This window comes from Epinephelus fuscoguttatus, linkage group LG3, assembly GCF_011397635.1.
Source record: "Epinephelus fuscoguttatus linkage group LG3, E.fuscoguttatus.final_Chr_v1".
NCBI classification, from domain to species: domain Eukaryota; kingdom Metazoa; phylum Chordata; class Actinopteri; order Perciformes; family Serranidae; genus Epinephelus; species Epinephelus fuscoguttatus.
The window spans coordinates 34,286,127-34,305,992 of NC_064754.1; the positions used below are offsets into that span (position 1 = coordinate 34,286,127).

General features: G+C 41.4%; 1 protein-coding gene across 1 annotated transcript; it reads right to left on the bottom strand.

Moving 5' to 3' along the window:
* Positions 1-1,876: 1,876 nt before the first annotated feature.
* On the bottom strand, positions 1,877-19,490 carry LOC125886123 (voltage-dependent calcium channel gamma-1 subunit-like). Its single transcript, XM_049572073.1, has 4 exons — positions 18,927-19,490; positions 10,291-10,365; positions 4,858-5,004; positions 1,877-4,757 (listed from the first exon to the last, which is right to left on the bottom strand). Exons 1-4 carry the CDS (start codon positions 19,162-19,164, stop codon positions 4,525-4,527), a joined length of 693 nt encoding a protein of 230 aa, XP_049428030.1. The 5' UTR covers positions 19,165-19,490; the 3' UTR covers positions 1,877-4,524.
* Positions 19,491-19,866: the final 376 nt, after the last annotated feature.

The window sequence follows — 19,866 nt, forward strand, 5'->3', positions numbered from 1 at the left end:
CTTAGTCAAGGAAAGACATGGGAGAAAACTGCAATGTTTGAACGGGAACATCACCATGACTTGTGTACATGGAATACCTTGCCAGTAACTGATTGGAAAGATCCTGTTGTAAAAACTACAGGGCAATCATTAGTTGTATATTGGAAGAGTGCAGCTCGTAAAGTCAAGTCCTCCAACTCTAAATTATTAATTGACCTCCAGTTAAATTTAATGTGCAAAATCATTTGCTCATTATTAAAGGTTCAATCAGGTTCTGCTCAGGATGCCTTAATTTTCCTCATTGATCACTATTAACTCAGTCATGTTGCCGTTAAGATGCAGTCATACGTACCTCATGTTTTTTTTCTTTACTTGGGCAGCTAAGGTCCTCTGAGCAAAAGTTTAATGAATTTTAAGCAATGTCATAAGTATTAGACCAAGATGAGGAGAAAAAACTTAAGAAAACCTTAAGGAGAAGACTTAATGATCGTTTGTGCAACCGATTTTATTTAAAGGAAACCTTAACTCGGATGTAAAGAAAAATCTTCCCTTAAGGTGCTTTGTGTAACCGGCACCAGTACCCTTAAAGTGATACTGATAACAATAGACTACTTCATATGAAACCTTTTTCTCCCTATTTCGATACCCATCGTGTCAATGGAAGCATTCAGTTGTGTAAAATACCACTTGCATGCACAGGTGTGTAGTGCAGCTAGGCCTCTGTATTGGGACTTGAACAAACCTAGTTCCAAGTACTATGAAAACTTATCCGGTCAAACAATACCTGCATCCGATTCTTTTTGTACCCAGATCTAGGAAAAAATGACTACTTGTATGGTTTTCTTGCAGGCAATCACTGTAAGCATGCTTTGATTTAATGCAATGTGTGACTGGTTCACTACCGTGAGTATGGCTCTACAACACACCTGTGGTGTCTAGAGGCATTTCACACAACAGAATGCTTTTCATCACATGAAGGGTATTGAATGAAGTAGAAAAAAGGTGTCAAAAGAAGTACTCTGTTGGTATCTATCAGCTTTAGGGTACTGGCATTATTCATGTGGTATGAATAATGCCAAGTCCTAAGTAAAAGCCATACTTAAGAACGTTTAGCATGCTGATCTGCCAGATCTGCCAAGTACACCCCGCTTGACTTCACATCACAAATTGTATGGGTTATAGCTACTGCGGCAGTTGGCCAATCACTTCGTCGCATTAAATCAAAGAAAGTTTTGGGTATTAGCTACAAGCAAAACTTTTTTTTTCTAGAGCGCTATACAAAAATAACAAATGCAGGTATCATTTGGCTGGAAAAGTTTTGGTACAAGGTTATTTCGGTCTATACCTTTAAGGTATTGAGTACTGACACCCAGCCCTACTGTGTACAGGAATTATTGATAGTTTTCAGTGGTAACTAGTTTCCTAGAGAGTCTGGAAGGCTCTGGGCTCCTCAGCACTTCGAATGTAAAAGCCAAGACTATGTGGTCTCAGAAAAAGATACCTCATATACTAGACAGGGACAATGACAAATAGTTAAAGCATTTTTCACTGTCTACCTAGAAAGGGTCACAGTGTCAGCAGCAGCGTCTCCTTTGTCACAATCCAGCTCTTATAGGCCATGATAAAAGAGGGGAAATGCACACAGGTGTACTAGAGAGATAATTTCAATCAACAGAACTTACAAACAATATCCTCACTAAATGTATGAAATGGTCAGTCAGCTGGTCTGTAGTGTGCTGAGTTGATGTATGAAAGTGTAACGTTGTATAGGTGGAAAATAAATTTAAGTGCAAATTAAAGTAACCAAAAAAGGAAAATGTGGCACCAAAGGAGAACCAGTGACGGCTACCCTTTGCTACATGAAAGTAAAGAAAACAATAAATAATGCAAATCGATCTCAGACAAAAGTTTTCCGAAGCTTATCAAGATTTAATTTTGGTTACAAACATATAGCAAATAACACACACGCACACACAAAATGCATTCAAAAACTTGTTTAAGTGGATGCCGTATGTAATGAAAAAGACAAAAACATAAGAAAGACTAAGAATATAGAAATCCATTACCACTACTATAAGTATTCCTGGTTTTTTTTAATTATTATTATTTCAATAGTTTTTTAGTCAAACATATCAGAAAAGTGAAAGTCAGTCAAAATAAATATAAGTAGAGATAAACTAAATGGGCTTTTGCCCTGAATAAGTTCATAACATGGATGGTAGCTCTTACAAACAGCAGCTGGTTTTGCACAAAGAGTTCTGATGCATAGGCTGCTACACTGCAGCGCACCTGTATGTGCACAGGACAGCAGCTGTTTCATACAGTAGGTGATGCTGAGCAAAGCAAAAGCAAATCTGTGGTTCACAGATGTTCAGTGTCTCTCAGAATACCCACACACCTACAGTACAACACAACATAAAGATCATACAGGGATCTCTCAAGAAAAATCATGATTGGCATGAAATTTCAGTCATTCATTGATTTTCGATAACCGCTTATCCTGTCGGGGGTCGCGGGGGGGCTGGAGCCTATCCCAGCTGACATTGGGTGAGAGGCAGGGTACACCCTGGACAGGTCAGCAGACTATCACAGGGCTGACACATAGAGACAGACAACCATTCACGCTCACATTCACACCTACGGACAATTTAGAGTCACCAGTTAACCTGCATGTCTTTGGACTGTGGGAGGAAACCAGAGTACCCTGAGAAAACCCACGCTGACACGGGGAGAACATGCAAACACAGCACAGCGAGGCTCCCCCACCCTGGGTTCCGAACCTGGAAACATCTTGTTGTGAGGTGACGATGCTAACCACTGCATCACCATGCATTACTACAACTCTGTGCAAGTCTTTTGATGACTTTAGTAAGTAGCTGTGTAATAAGCCAGTTAATGTACCCGAAGTAAGTAATCACTACGAAATAACTCCTTCAGGGTGATTCAAGACCCCTCCACTTTGCATCAGGGTCCTGCATCTCCCTGTCAACATTCATTCCATAGTAATAACTGTACATTATCTTATAGAATATCGGGAGAAGGCCTGGTAAGCAGCTCATAGAGGTTTTTCTGCTTTTCAAACCCAACTGGGCCAAAGCAACATTGCCTTGTGGCACCAGCCCACATTTTCTTTTTGCTCCTTGTTTGCTAATCCCGAATGAAACAAAGCAAACACTTTGTACGCAAAGCTTCAACTGTCAGTCATCCTGTAGACAGTTACAGATGAAATAGAGTCTCAAACCGTGTCATATATCCTTTTGTATTGTGTTTGCATGATTCAACTGGTCAATGATAGTCCATTCTATAATGTAACAGCATGATATTTCTTTACATTTGAAATAAAATTCAATGTCAGTTTATCTGACGCTGTATGTACATGGAGCCAAAGGTTGGCAAGTAAACATCCTGCACCTGTTGGGGGTTTCTGTGATATTCTGCATGTTTGTTTACACAGAAACATGGACGAACGCAAATAGCAACTTGCCACGTTTCAAATGGGTCACAATGACGCATGAACATGAACAGAGAATTTTTTGTATCAGTTTGGTTTGGAAGCTGTCAACAAAAAGTAAAAGGCCTTGTATGTGCACCTGCTGGAGCTGAACCTTTTCCAACATGATCAGCGCTGCAGACTGAGTGGGTGTTTAGCATTCAGTCTGACACACACACACACACACACACACACACACACAAACCTGCTCTGTGCTACTGCTTTACTCGAAATCATTCATTTATTCACAAAGGTCTTATTTTGATCAGATATTCTTCATCTTTAAAGGTTCTTATAAATACAAAACTTAACATTTGAATGCACGTCTCCACTTCTCTTATCTAATTGGTATTTCTTGTAATTGATTCCTTGAGCCATCGCATACAAAAATCAACAGATGAACATTAGATATGTACAAGATATTATACATAATGCAGTGCATAAAATCACATGAATTAACCTACTGTGGACGTCAGACCACAACTGAATGCACTATATTCTTACATTTTTGACTCAATCTAAAATCTTATAGTCTTTTTAACTAAGGCGTTCATAATGAGGACAGCTGGGAGACCAACCAGAGCACATCACATAATAGTGTGATAAATCATTGTTAACATTTCTATGTCAGTTGTAAGTAAGGGTTGTATAGTATACTAATAGTGCTTACAATAATTGCAAATGGTATTTGGACCAGGTTATTTAGAAGTATGGTGGGGGTTTTTCGGCCTCAGGTCAGACTTGAGCTGTGATCTCCAGTATAACACTGGATGTGTTGAAGAGAGTTGCTATATTTTACACTCTGCGTGGGAAAACAGGATAAGGCAAACATTTAAAACTTCACCAAAAGCCCCATGTTCAAGTTGCTGTATAATTTCAGGGAGGTAATTTTCCAATCGAGGCCATGGTCCGTCCACACCCAAACCAGTTTCTGTCATCATGACATTACCCTTTTATGACCAGCTCTCGTTCTCCAAATTAATGTAACATCTGTACTCAAAACAAAAGACACTGTCACTCTCCTCATATCCTGTATTCATCTGTCTGTCTAGCTATCACTCCGCTTGCTCCGGCTCGGCATCCATGCAAGTCTCCCATGGATTCCTGGGCATCTGGGGCATGGAGAGGAGCAGAAGGGCGATGCCAGTGAGGAAGAGCAGGACAAAGCCCGAGCAGGCACAAGCGAAGGACCAGGAGTAGTAGTGTTCGATCCAGGCTGTTTCCTCGCTCTCGATCATGCGTTTGACCGATTGACGCATCACCTCTAGTGAGATGAAGGCACAGAGACCTGGGAAGGAGAGAGATGTGTCAGCATGAGGTGGTTTTTTGCCTTCCAAAATATAGAGGCTGCAGGGAATTTCAGTTGTTGTTGGTTTATCTGAACTCACCTGCAAATGCGAAAAACATGCCAGCAGGTTTGAGAAGGTAATCTCGTCCTTTGCCTTTACCGGTACATGATCCCACCAAACACAGAGAGCCCAGGATGATGAAGGCCAGACTGAAGATGGAGATGGCTGCAGCTGAGATGTTGTACTCTGGAAAGAAAAAAGCCAAGTGTGTTGACATAACATGGCTCATAGATGTCCTTTGAGTTCCAAAGACATCAAATATTCTAAGATCATTGTCTTCATATTGTGTAATTTGACATTGTTCATATCACATATTAGCAAATCCACAAACCCTCCCGTACGACAGCACATTTTCTACAGTCAATGAGACACTGCTTTAACAAGCACAATGTATTATTGAAAAACCACATACTCTTGGGAAGTACTTGACAACAACGAGGCCTCGTCGTGACCCTTTTAGCATTATGTTGTCACACCCTAATTTGTTTGACAGTATGTTATCGGGGGTCCTTAGGAAATTAGCTGCTTTTGTGTGACCACTTCCCATTAGTGTGTGTGTTTTTGTGGAGATGTTCTGAACCAGTAATTAGTGTCAGGTTAGGCTTACAGGATTAGGCTTGTCTTGTTCTATATTTTCCTTATTGTTAACAGATCCCATTAAAAACAGACAAGAGCTAATAATTATGTTAGACTTTTCTACCCTGTCTGTTGCACATCAACCTGTGTGGACACATAAAACTAAAACATACAAACAAAAACATGGGTCAAAAATATATAAGTACTGTGATTGGCGGAAAAATGTACTGAATTGTAACATGGAATAATTCACATCTGGTGCTTTGGTAAGTTTTAACAGCGGTAAATACTCATGTCTGATGTCTGATTTTTTTTTTTTACTCAGAGTAAAAATAAGATTGCCCACATTTATAGTAATTATCGAATATGTTATCCAGTGCAACAGTGAGTCTTACAGGGTGTCTGTGTTTTCAATAGTTCTGAAAGGAGCTCAAAAAGTCTTCCAACCCATACGACCTATGTTTGTTCCTACCGTAAAATACAACCCACAGTAGTGTTTCCTAAACTAGCCGCCTACCAGTAGGGGAGATCAACATCCTAATCATCAAAGATACAATGATGGTAATAGGTCGTATATGACTGTTTACCATTATGGTTTTAAACACATGGTTAACGTTGAAGTGGTCGTAGTTGTATTAACACTGCTTCATTAGGTTTACCAAAAGATCATAGCTTGGGTTAGAATAAGTGTTTATTAAAATAAGTACATTTGTCATGAAGCCAGTTAACTACTTAATTTGATGTATGTATGTTATGGGATGTTAGCATAGACTGTATGTAAGAGATGGACGACATGACAGCTCCCTAAAAGTGAAGCCGAAACATCTCGATTGTCCCCTGGCTGCTGGCTGCAGTATAGGTCATAAAGCCCATCCCCTCCATGTTAGTGGATGGGACATGGGCCAAAATAAATACTCAAAGTACATATAAAATAATGTTTCCCAAAGATGGTTCCTGTCTTTTAAGGTATTTTTAATCATGCTGCTGTATGTTCAAGTGTTCGTTCATCAGATAAGTTTGGCTTTAATTAGTTATTTAATGCCATAAAGTTCTATTCTATTCTAAAACAGGGATTTTACAACATTATTGACAATTGTGTGAGCTAAACGATGTGCTCCCATTCAGTGGCACTGGCATTGTGGCATTCGTCAGATGAGTCTGTGGGTGGGAAACTTGATATCATGGAGATCGCTACGGTGTAGACTCCGGCTCTGAAAGGCGTCACCAAAGCAAGGTGGCAGCGGCTGTATCTGGGGTATTTTAGCTTCACTTCTGTACAGTTTGGGTCATTGGAGATGCTTTGTCCATCTCTATATACAGGCTATGGATGTTACAAAGTTAAAATACCGTAACATTGACTTTTGGTTTCTCACAGAACACAAACAGCATCTCTTGGGCGAAAGTCCTGTGGTTGCTTGACTCATCTGCCCACCTTGATCTCCTCCCTACCCACACTTTTTTTGGTCTTTATACAGCATCACCTGACTTCCTGCTTTGCACCCGTCATACTAACTATGGTCACTCAAGGTTGCCACCTAACAATTGACATAAATTTGTGTCGTAGTAAACTACTGGTACAAACGACCTGTGTGGTCGCATTTTGGAGGAGGACAGTCTCATGGAGCTCTGTAGTGCAGCAGGAAATGAGTCTTAAAACCTGGAAATGAGTTAGTATTTTAGCACTCCCAGTTCCCTCGTCTATGTCAGTGGGATTAGTGAAGGTATTCAATTCAAACTTTAATTCAAGTTTAAGAGGCTTTCGTGTTTTGCTCTATGATATCAAATATGTCAGTAAACACTCCACTCATATTTTTTTTAAGCTTTTACATGTCTTAGAAATTATGATTGCTAACAAGTTGCCAAATGAGACTACAGAGCGTCATCACATCCAAACACAGCTTTACAGCCTCGTTGTGTATGCAGCGTTGAAGTCATGCGACCGTGGCGTAGTTTGTTTATAGCCTAACATTAGCTTTCTGGCAATTGTTTTGATGCTTCAAAAATCTTATGTGGTTTTCACTTGTGGAAATTATCTCGGTGAACAAAACATGTAAGTATCATAAACCGTTCTCTGCCACAGAGCTTATTTAATACAATAATCCAAAAACCAATGGGAAAATACAGTTGTTTTTTTTCAAGGGAACCAGTGCAATGTTAAAGTCCATGTTGGCCTACAAATGAACGTCATTCCTGCAGCACTCCTGCGGCACAGAATATGAAGATATATCAGGCAATACTTGTTGGTGTGATCAATTCACTGTTGGTTTTGATCCTTTGCTGACAATAACAAAATATCACCAGACTTTTTATAAAGGCAATTATTTTTACAACATACAAATACACTATATGAAAGTAATTTGTTTACAGATACAGGGTGTCTGTGTAATAGGAACAGCAGCTGGCTTGTTTTTCCGATCAGAGAGGTGGATAGGATGTGGGGCCTTTGATCTGCCGCCTGTTCGCCTGTGAACCGTGCCCAGGGGAGAGGCCCTCCTTTGGGGGAGAGAGCCTTCATCTTCTGCTGGCAGGGGAGGATGGGCCGCACCCTGAACACTCTGTGCTCTCTGAGATACTGCACATCTGTGGAGCTCGCTGGCTAGCTCGGTCTGAAACACCAAAGTTTCTCAGCACCAAGAGCAAGGGAGACATCAAAAGGTAACAGTGTTTCAGTCATACAGGGCTCACTCCACGGGTGAAGGACTTCTCAAAGACTGACATGTTAAAAAGTCAACCCTGCCCAGCAGTTATGGGAAGTATGTGTTAATTTTTGTGTGATATTTCAATGTCTGTGAGACAGTATTATACAGCTTTGCTCTTGCATTCATTTTATATTCATGTGTGAATATATATGTGCAGTAGGCGATTTGAGGGAGGATGGGGGGGGGGAAGCAAAATGACCAAAATGTGTCCCCCTTGTTAACCTGCCACCCCTCTCCATCACCCCCGAAGTCACTAATAGGTGGACAGCAGTCCAGACCCAGATGCTATCCTATCCAGACCCTGACCTACATGTATAACTGATAAATTATTGCAAATGCATTTTTGAAAAAGCATTTCTATTTCAACCAGCACCAAGGAACTCACAGACCAGTTGCATGCACTGTAAATCACCTCATTTGATGCTACTTAGCCAATAAAATATGTGCATTCCAATAAACATTGCCCCTCAAGAGACAGCAGAGCACGGTCTGAGAAAAGTCATCTAAAACTTAACTTTTAATGAAGAATGGACTGTCTCTTACATCTTCAGGGGTGGCCCCTCAGGGGTGATGGGGGTGGGGTATTATTGATTTGTTACGAATTAACATATTGTTTCCTGTATATAAATATAATGCAGGTTTATGTGCTCAGTGTGGGATTATTTAAGTGTATCAATACAAGACATGCATACTGTATGTTGCTTTTCTTTCTGTTTTTTGGAGAGATTTGTCGAAGTCCCAATGTCTGGCCATAGTATACAGGTGATATTTTTTATGCTGACCAAGAGGACAATCTTCCAAAATAAGATGGCAAAATAAAGTTTATGTAGACATTTTACATAGTTAACTTGTGATGGTAAAATATATGAAGAACCTCCAAAGGCCCAGATCTATTCCTATTGTTCCTGACTTTTCTCAGCTTGCAAGATTTTCTTTGCACTTCATTTATTTTGTGCTGGCAAAGTCCCGATGGCAGATGAGTGTCTTACTGTATGGATGGATGTGCCTGCGGTGACATATACATCTACTATGTTCATTCAAGCTCATGCACCATTATGGTATAGCCAAATGACTCAGTCAAGAGTGAGTAACACTGCAGGGAATTTAGGTCAGTGCTGCAATCATTCCAGCAAACTTGCAGTGTGTGTCTCAAGGGCTGGCCATCAGCATGGGGACGCTGTGTGTGTGTATGTGTGTGTTAGAGGCTGGGGGAGGGGTACCTACATATTCTTGCATTTAGCATCCCTGAGGTTAGAGTGTGGGGGTGTGCACGACTCCATGCACAAAACTTTTCGCATTTATACCCCAATAATTGAGTGTGACAGTGTTCCATGTAATGTGCGTTAGGGGGCCGAACACATGTGGGAGGGCTGTCATACAACATGCGCTGGCTGGGCTCAGTGCGGTCACAGCTGTAACAGGGGTCACTGGAGAGAAGATGGAAGGAATGGGGGACTGGAACACACACACACACACACACACACACACACACACACACACACACACACACACACACACACACAGCTATGAAATGTTCACTGTACTGGATATACCGTACATGTCTTGTACTGTTCCTGAGGCAACATGTGTGAAACATGGTCAGCCTTGTGTCAGTACATTGTGAATGCTTAGTGAGTGAACTTTGACCCCCAGCGGGCGCCATCATAAGGGAAGCAAACTCTCAACAAAAACATGTTAGATCTTCAGAAAGTATTAGTATATGCACCTTATCAAAAATAAAACTATGTGACATGCATTGCATTGGGCTGTTTCTGCTCTAGAGTCATAAAGTGTTGCCAGTTATAACTTGTGTAAGCACACTGACTTTTAGCCGTTGGACCAAAGGTTGGGAAAAGACAAAGGATAATCCATTTGCCTTTCACCCAGAACTTCCTCACATCCTTTAAAGGGTTTTGTCATTGACAGTCAGTTGAATACACCAGCTGTGACATCAATGACTGTTCCGCGATCAGAAATGAAACATGAATGAAAATCCGAACCCACAGAGGGCAAAGCTGCAGCAACAGCAGCGGGTGAGGTCAGTTGGGAATATGTGATGCAGCCAGCTTGATGTTTGACTTCACACAGACCTGGCTGTCCTAATGTTCCAAGGAACATATTTACAAAATAAATTCACAAATGATGGAGGGATGGAATGAGAGTAAACACTGCCGGGGAACCAATGACAGAAACCTACCTTTTTGTGTTTTATATTCAAATATCTCGGCATCCTGCCCCGGCGTGAAGTGTCTGAAGTAGGTGCAGTTTTCCTCTGTGGAAAGAAAGAAAAAAGGATTTAGTTCAAAGTTAAACCTGCATTATTGATTGCTTTGGTCACTTGGAGGCAGCACAACGAGCTGTAAACACAACACTGACATCACCATATGAAGTTGCTTTTGCTAATGTGTTAGCAGCTGCTTACACATCCAACTAATGCGGAGCAACATTTATTATTTATTAACATTTATTCTTAGTCATATTTGTGGCCCCTTGATTAATTTAAGTCAAACATTTACGCCATTTAGCTCTGTGTTGGTGTCCACCAACTCTTGAGGGAAATATATCTGGCTCTTCGGCTGCTAAATGCTTCACTAGCCTATATTAACACGCTAGTTGCTAATTGTGTCTGTATGCAGTTTGGTCTTATGAAGGTAGATGTGGGTTTTAAGAGGTTCTTACTTTTTTGCTAAAAACAGCTACACACTGCTGTAAATGGGGGTGGTAAGAACATTCAAGACTGAATCAAAACAGTAAAGCTGTGGGCAGTAAAACAAGCCCCAAAAAACAGCACTGGGCTTTGAGGCTAATTTGACATGGTGGCAAAACTAGGGAATTACCACTTCCAGGTCCGTCACATGAAGTCATGGGACCCCATATGACATTTGTCATAGACATTTGTGAAAGACATGTCTGATAATTAGAAGATTTTTTTTAGGTACATCAGCTTTCCAGAACAAACAATTACCTATCACTTATTTAAATCATTATGTCCTAAATGTTGTAAAATTCACCACTAGTTGAATCCAGAAATATTATAGATACAAATGGCATTCATGTTAAAGAGCCCAAGACCGAGCGGTTGGGAGGCGGCGTTAAAGGAAACATCAGTGCGATTCCTCTATGGGCCCCATGAGACAGAAAATCTGGGTAATTTTATACCAGGATGCTGAACTTGTTTTGCTTCATGTTTAGGGCTGGGTAGCGTTTGAAACATTACAATACCAGTGCCAATACTAATACCAGGACCCTTAAAGTGATATTGATACCTCAGAGTAGGTCATTTAATACCCATAATGTGAATGGAGTAGCGTGTAAGAATAAGAATAACTTTATTCATCCCCAAGGGGAAACTCAATTAAGCCAGACATTTTGGTGGCATCTTGGCATGCTGAACTGCTAACTCTGTCAATACACTAAGCTTTACGTCACCACACCAAAGACTGAATGGGTTGTCGCTGCTGCTGCAGGAGTGTGAGCTCCTCACTGGGGACACTTGAAGAGATGCCACCCACACACACACAGTGATAGGGCTAACTGTTAGCATCACACCACTAATATTACCTAATAGTTTTAAAGAGTTGAGCCATTTTGGTGTCAGTGTGAATTTGTTAGGACCTTTTAATGACTGAGTGCTGAATGTTAGCCCCAATCGCTGTGCTAGCTTGTGCTAACTCGGTAGATGTTGAACTAACTGTTTGCCGAGAGGTGAGTCTGGATCATCCAGGATCAGGCTCCTGGTGCAAAAAGGATCAAATGTTAGTGTTGTTTGATGAAAGAAGTTTTGGTACTGGGTTTATAAGGTCTAATATTGTAGGCAACTGGACTTGCTTGCATTTCTTGAAGATGTTTCGCCTCTCATCCAAGAAGCTTCTTCAGTTCTAAATGACTGGTACGAAGTACCATGTGAGTCGTTAGGGTCAGGTGGGACCTGGGGTGAATGAGTGTGAAGTCGCCTGGGGAGGGATCCCAAGACTGCATTGTAGGTGGGGGAAAAGCTCACATGGTGGCCAGGTGGGTCAACGACTCACATTGTGACCTTAATGACTCTGAAACTAAGAGCTCACGTGACCCCTACGACTCTGCAAGGGTTCCCACCCACACAGGGTTTATAGCCTGCAACTTCATATCAGTCATTTAGAACTGAAGAAGCTTCTTGGATGAGAGGCGAAATGTCTTCAAGAAACGCAAGCAAGTCCAGTTGCCTACGCTATTAGCACTTACGATTACCATGACCTGGATGACTGAGAATCTTCACCGACTTAGTATTGGGTTCTTTTGATACCCAGCTCTATTTGTGCACCGCTGAACAACTCTAATAGGAATGAGAAGGGCCCTGTAGCTGTATCAGTTCTCTTTATCCATCCATGTTGTAACACCAAAACAATCGGCGGAAAAACACACAAACTCTCTTTAATTCATAAATAATTCTCTGTGGGTTGTTCACCATGAGCCTTTGACGTTACACAGTCATTTGGTCTGAATAATTAAAACTTAAGTGGATTTGATAGAACTGTTCTTTTATGTATTTTTTTTTTTAAGTTGGGCCCTCTCATGAAATTTCATGATATTAAATTTAAATGTCCTCATATGCAAATACATGCTTTATGCATAAAAGCCAAGGGAAGTATCAAGAAAGGGTCATGTAGCAGAGACATGACTATAACAGTTAATTAGTTAATTAAAATGGCAGCGTGATGGAAGCCCGTAACTGCTTTCAACCAGATGACCAGAGAGTGTTGTGTGCTCATTCTTTGATTCTCGCACTTTGTTGATGCAAATCTCTCAACTTAAATCAAATTGCTTAAGTTCAACTAAACTTTATTTGCTGGTGAATAAACCAAACCTCTGTCAAAGTTGTTTCACCTCAACAGCCATTTTGTTGTTAACTCAACACCTAATGTGTTTTGGATAATGTCTTCTTCCTTTGCAAAACCGCTGAACTTTTTAACACTTCTCTTCAAGCTTTGCCTACATACTTTTGCACCATATGTATCATATGAATATGATACTTTAAACACTTAACACTGTCTAAGATCTGCCTACATTGTTTTCACAAAAGCATCTCGCACATTGACACCACCGGGATAATATTACCACCGAAATGGCTGTGTGATGCCATGCAGACCCTGGTCTGCTTTGTGTGGTTTGACTGTCAAAGTAAAAACGGCTACAGCAGACATCACAGTCATTTTTTTTTCTCAAACAGAACGGGTGTTAAACCTTGGGGATAAAGCCAGGCCGCTTTATGTGATCACGGGCTGCAAGTTTGCTAGAGCAAATATTCTTTGATGCTATGCCAATTGTAAGAAAAAAAGAAGATACCAGGTTTGTTTTTCTGTCAAATCTTGATTACATTTGACTTATTTCACACCACATACTTCCTGTAGCGGTTTAAACATGTATACTTGGTTAAAAGTGGCTGATCAAATGCACACAGGGCGGCTGGCACTTAACATCGGAGGCTTTACCTCATGTAGCATGTGTGTCAGAACCCAGAGGTTTATGTACTGAATGTAACACCAGATCACTTAATCGCATGAAAAGTCAAGTCCATATCCGCGATCCTCATCATGCTGTCTTCACTCACTCGCATGTTCTTGATCCCCTTTTACATACAACTCACCATGGGGCGTCAGTGCAATGCCTTCATGTGAAAACATGCAGCACCACATGGTATCGTATAACCGTAAGAGCTCGATGACCCGTGCTGAGATGGTAAGGCAATTTTCCTATGTACCCTCGAATCCATTAAAAAAGCTAAAGGGGATGTCAGATGGCTCTACCAGGAAATGAGTAATTTGATATAATAGGCACAAACAATATCTCTGAATCATATTTTTCCAAGCCAAGTCGACATTACAATGTTTACAAAAAACCCTCCTTTGAAATTACAGGCTTTTAATGCTGTGGGCCAGCACAATACGGCACACACACAAAAAAAGATGTTTTTATGAATGAGGACAGGGACTGGCCATAAAAAAACAGAGGTTGTTACTAAGCAACAAGCTCCACTGTTTTCACTGTGGAAGGCACATATGAGGGCGTGATAAAGGCTTGTCAACTTGTTATACTTCAGAGCCAAACATTGCATTCAGAAATGGGAGGCTGAAAAGTGTTTCTGAACTTCACCCAGTCCCCAAAACTGTGAATATTCATGTTTTTAAGGAAATGCAAATCCACCCGACAGACAGTCTGCTTCATCCCTCTGCTTTAACACTAGACAACTCTTTCAACAGCATGATCTCTGGATGAGATAAGATTTCAGGCCAAGTGGCTCCTCATTCACTAAATGCAGATCTGGTTTGTTATGTGTGTTTAAGTGGAGCCACTCGGCATTTATTTAGCCTTGGAGTGGATGCTTTGAGCTCATTATCTGTATCAAGCGGCTTTATTCCCACATGTGACTGTGTGTGTTGCCTAATCACACCTTTTTGTACTATCTTTAGAGCGTGAGCTTTCATGAAACCGCGAGGACATGCTGATGGTCATAAATTCATCTGTATTCATCTGTAGAAGCATGCAGCCATGGGCAAACACACTCGCACGCATTGCCGCACCACTTGTTGCCGGTCTTAGTCCTGCTAGGCTCTGTTGACAAGCTCTGGAAAGTCTCTCTTGCTCCTAATAGGGCAATCTGTCATCTTTCCAGAGATCAGGAGAGGACACGAGATTAGCAGCATTTCTGCACATCATAGTTTACACTCTATATAGCTTTGGTGTACACTGTCTGTTCATTTTGTCTGACAGACCGCTGAGTCTGGGTTTTTGTTTTGCGGACTCTATTTGGGTGTCATGGCCTGCCTCATTCTTTGATCCATTAGCAAAGACAAGTGAAGACAACGTCAGTTATGTTGTTCAGTGTATTTTGCTCTGGAGCCCAGCAGGTTTTAATACAGAATTTTTTTTGATAACTCGTGCGCAAAATGGATTAATTAACACACTCTGAAAAAATAAACTAGAGCTTTTATTGAGCTGTAACCCACAGCAGCATATGGACACATGCAGTGAAGGGTACTTTTGAAATGTAATAGGTTACAGATTGCTTGCTACTTAAAATATAATAAGTAGGCTAATGTAACTATTTTGATTACTTTGTCAAAATAATGCAGCTCATTACTTTACCTCACAGTTGATTATTTTTTGATTACTTTTCTGACACATGTTTTAAACTGGGCAATAAAGCTTACAAATGTCCAGAAATAGGCCACATCAAAAGACGGTGTCATACCAAATTCTGCAACCTGTCAGAATCAGTGACCCAGCCCCTCTATCCTACAACTAACCAATCAAAAACTCACAAAACTCAGCATTTTTTAATGGGGTCTGGTACAGGGTCACAGAGTTAAAGATGCAAAGCAACAGAATGGATATTATATTCTTCGTAAAAGGAATATATTTGTATCTAACCCCTTTCTAATCACCAACATTTTGATTGGTAACTGCAATGCAATTACATATGTTTTCTCAGTAACCCAGTAACATTTATTTTGTAATTTATTCCCTAACTCTGTTTAATGTATCTAGTTACTCCGCTGCACATATGTCTCTAAGTGTTGAAGACATGACCCATCACCATGCACAATGCCTATCTCTGGGCTGGTAGGTCATATGAGTGCCTATAAAGGCAAAATACCAGCGGCACCACTTTCTTTTTGGACTATGCATCCCAGCCCCCGGGAGTGTCAAGTAATTTGAGTGACTGCGTGGGGCTGCACGGAGAATCGAGGCTGCAGGAGGGTCTCGTGGGAACACTTTGGTGGGACAGCAGGCCTCAGAGCTATGCCTGACTCTTCCAGGCGGCCCCGTCACTCAGAGGACCGCCGCACTTGGCGTGCATACCCGACCCATGCAGCTTCCACCCAAGACAGCTGAGTATTTACGTGGCCTATATTTATAAGTACAACGAATGCTTGCCATGCAGTTTGCACAATATGATTAAAAAAATCACACCCTTTCCCTTCCTGTCACCATGATGAGTACATTGTGGTTAATTAATCGCCTGTCTTTGTGGCAGGGAGGAGCTCTGTAACATATCTGATGTTGCTTATTTACAGCTGGCAGCAGCTCAGACAGCCAGTATAAAAAGAGATCACGGAATGAAAAGAAAGCAGGACGACTCAGACTGGAGTTTAACACCTAAAACTAAAATAGCCTTCAGCAAGGGTGTAGGTTTTGTTTCAACACTAGGGGAAGAGGAACACATGTCACAACAAAGGAGGGGTGTGGGGGTGCTGCATCATGACATTTAGAGGGTCACACTTAAGTTAATGTATTCTGGTGAACAATTTGTGCCTTTAATACATCAGTTTATGGTGGAAATAACGTTAATATCATTAAAATAAAAGTCCCCGGCTGCTGTCATGTTTTTATTTGGGGGCACAAATGAAATTTTGGTTCGGATGAAACTCTTTTTCATTAAGCTGCAATGACATAAGTCTGCATCAAAAGTTTTCCTGAGATCATCTCACCATCTGTGGTCAGCAGTATACCTAAACAACGCCTCAGCCCATATTTTCCAGATGAGTGTCTCACAGTGAGAGGGACCTCCTCACGTACTGTTTAAGTCCTGCTTTGGATCAGAGGTTGACTCCTCTCAGAAGACGTGTGGCTGACTATGATAAACAATAGCATTCCTGTCCAAATACAGTTATTGGGCCAGGAGAAACGCCTGGAGACCGATGAAACATCTATCTGATTTACTGTACTTACTCCTGAAATAAAGACTGTGTTGATGGCCACCACAAATTACATGGATTTTTATTCACATGAAAGTTAGGAACATGCTGCCTGTGAAAAAGTTTTAGCTCTTTGCAACACATATTATACAATATATATCCTAATATTTATACAACACCACTGTAAGTGTGTGAGTGTATGTAAAGGCTCTTGGAGCCACTTGTCGCTACAATCTGATGAATTCCCTCCGTGCCTGGGTGGGCCGAGCTGATTTCGTATATTCAGCACATGCCTGGCATGTCTGCACCAGTAAAGCACCCTCAGACATTCCACCTGCTCTGGGAATGGCCCTGGACAGCATCCGGGATTCCCAAAAGTCTTACAGGGACATATTTTGGGAGTTTCTCTCAGCTTTGTCAGTTGGACAAATTTGTTGGGAAGTTCCAGGCTAATTTAATTAAAGTGACATGTCAGGGTGACAGGGTCAGATAACCATCAACAGTCAGATAATGGTTTCTCTGATGCCAGCACAGCTCTACAGATGAATGACTCTCACCACAAGTCATTGAGATGTGAGTCACTGCTAGACAGCCACTGCTCCACACTGTTTACATCCATTATATTCAATTACAGTCTGCTTTTTATTCAAGCAGCCATAACAGCATCTGATATCAGAGAAAGTTTATTTTGAGACATTCAATGCAAGGTGAGCTGTTGCTGGAATATATAGGACCTATTAGCTGACTGCAGCATCATTTAATAAACAGTACGCATACAGAGACAGAATATTTTCACTTCTAACTGGGTGAATTAAGGATTTATTTTAACCAAACCAGAGCTGGGGATTGTTGGAGCAGTGGAAAGACAAACCAAGTGGGCTTTGTGGCTTTTTTTTTGTTTCTGTCCACTTTTATAAAGTGTGCTTTGCATTGATAAAATTACTATTTAAATTACTATTTTTAGGTATAAAATAAGAAGGTAACATTTTATTTGATTTCATTTTAATTTAAAATAAGTACTCTGATGGTATTCTGACACAGAATGTTTTATGAGGATTACTGTAGTTAAATCTTCCCATTTGTGGAACTGTATTGCAATTACAGCTACACAGGAGGACAATGTTTACATATTTTTTTCAGCCACCCTGCAGTGCAAATGTGATTATTAGGAAACTATGGGACCTATAAAATCAAATGTTACCACCAGGAATACTGAGATAAAGTAAAAGGACCCTAAAATTGTATTTAAATACGGTGTGTCTCATTAACTTTCCATCACTGACTGTGGGCTACTGTAACTTCCTGAAAGATTTTCCAGAGAGCGTCTGTATATGTCAGATGCACCCACGATTTGTGAAGCATCAATTATCTACAGGATATGCTGGCTGTTTTTTACTAATAATTACTCCTTGAAATAGAAAGAAGACACGAGTCGGTAAAATCAGCTGTTGTGGTGTTTGGTGTTTGCTTAGCGAAAGCCTCCTGGGACTCCATGGCTCATGCTCAGCCAGCTCTGGTTGATGTCCAATATCTGCTGAGGTCTGGTTAAGTCTTTACAGCTAACTGATAGCTAAAGCATCCTTTCAATGCCTCATCAGGGGGCCTGAACTGGCTGGATGTTGTTTCCACCCTCACTCTGTGGCTTATTCAGTTGAGGGGCAGTGGGGAGCACCACCCAGCTGACTGAGGCTCAGCAGCAGATATGCAAACCGCCATAACATATCTGAACAGGGCCTGGGCTCAGAGACTAATGTGTTAGACCGAGACATTTCAACAGCACTGATGAATGACAATGGACATTTTTCTCCAGTATGCACTGTGCTTTCACAGTGAAAACAAGTTTATCACTACATTATGGAAGGCTTCATGCATGTCATTCAGAATAGGATCCGTCTTCAGTATCATTAGGAAGTTTATGAAAGTTTAAAATGTCATATGACATGTCTGGTGATCCTGCATCTATTCTTAGAAGCTTCATACCTCAGAGCTGTGGTGTGGATTGCACAGAAGCAACTCACAGTCACAGACGCACAATATTAACACACAATAGAGCCATGCCCTTAGTCTAAAAAGTGCAGCAAAAGAGAAACTTGCATTTCAGCTTTATTATAATTTCATCTGGCAGTTACAGAGGAGTTTTGCTCCGATTGTCTCTTACCTCCAGGCAGGCTGATGGGTCCGCAGCCGTGCCCCTCCTTGTAGGTTTCGGAGCTGATGTAGATTTGCTTCTTGCACAGCCTCCATAGGCCGAAGTGGGCCGCCTCGCAGGTATCATTCAGTTTCTCCACCCGTGGACTGAGCACTGCCCAGTAGTCCGTTACCACAGCCGTGAACATGCAAGCCATGCCCACCATCAGCACGAAGATGGCAATCTTTATCTTGGTGCGCTTGTGCATGTTTCCAGGTGATGAGGTTTCTGTTCAGTGAATATTCTCCCCCTGATATAATGGAAAATAAAAAAATTTAAAAAAATCTATAAAATTGGATGTTCTGCAACGTGAACACACTGGTCTGTGTCCCAGGGGCGTCTTTCCTCAGTGACTGCAGCAAGCTTCCCACAAAGTCTCCTCTCCTTTTCTCTCCTCGTCTAAGACTAGTGTCTTCTCTCCCCTTGTCGCAAATCTGTGCCTCTGGTTCGAAGGGAAAGGGGCCAGACTGCTCTGTCCTAGTTTCAAGTCCCCTTTTCCCTACTCACTATGAGTTCCTGCACAACTGGGGGGCTGCAAGTTTAGACTTACAGCTGTTGAGGTAGATCAAAAAAGTTGATGACCACACCAACTGTCTGCCATGGTGGGCAGTGGGTGTGGGTTTGTGTTGAGTGTGTTGGTAGGTGTTTTGCTGAGGGGGGGGGTCGGATGCTATAAATGTGACTGGTGAGTCAAGTTGTCAGGCTGTCTGCTTATCTGGTTACAGTGTCATTGGTGGAGACGTGTAACGTGCCATGATATGTGGACTCACGTAAACAGTTTCTCTTATCCATATGTACACGCAGTTTTCCAAATAGACACTTCAGCATTGTGAGAATGGTTTTCCCCATGTCTAGTTTCCATCCACCCACAGTAGCTGTGTTTTCACTCCCTGCCTCACTACAGCGCCGC

Bases quoted from the DNA above. Each gene is read 5' to 3' on its own strand.
- LOC125886123 (XM_049572073.1), bottom strand. From the start codon at position 19,164: ATGCACAAGCGCACCAAGATAAAGATTGCCATCTTCGTGCTGATGGTG. The intron at 5,005-10,290 runs GTAGGTTTCTGT...TTTTCTTTCCAG, and splicing joins TGAATATAAAACACAAAAAG to AGTACAACATCTCAGCTGCA. The intron at 4,758-4,857 runs GTGAGTTCAGAT...TCTCCTTCCCAG, and splicing joins CATGTTTTTCGCATTTGCAG to GTCTCTGTGCCTTCATCTCA.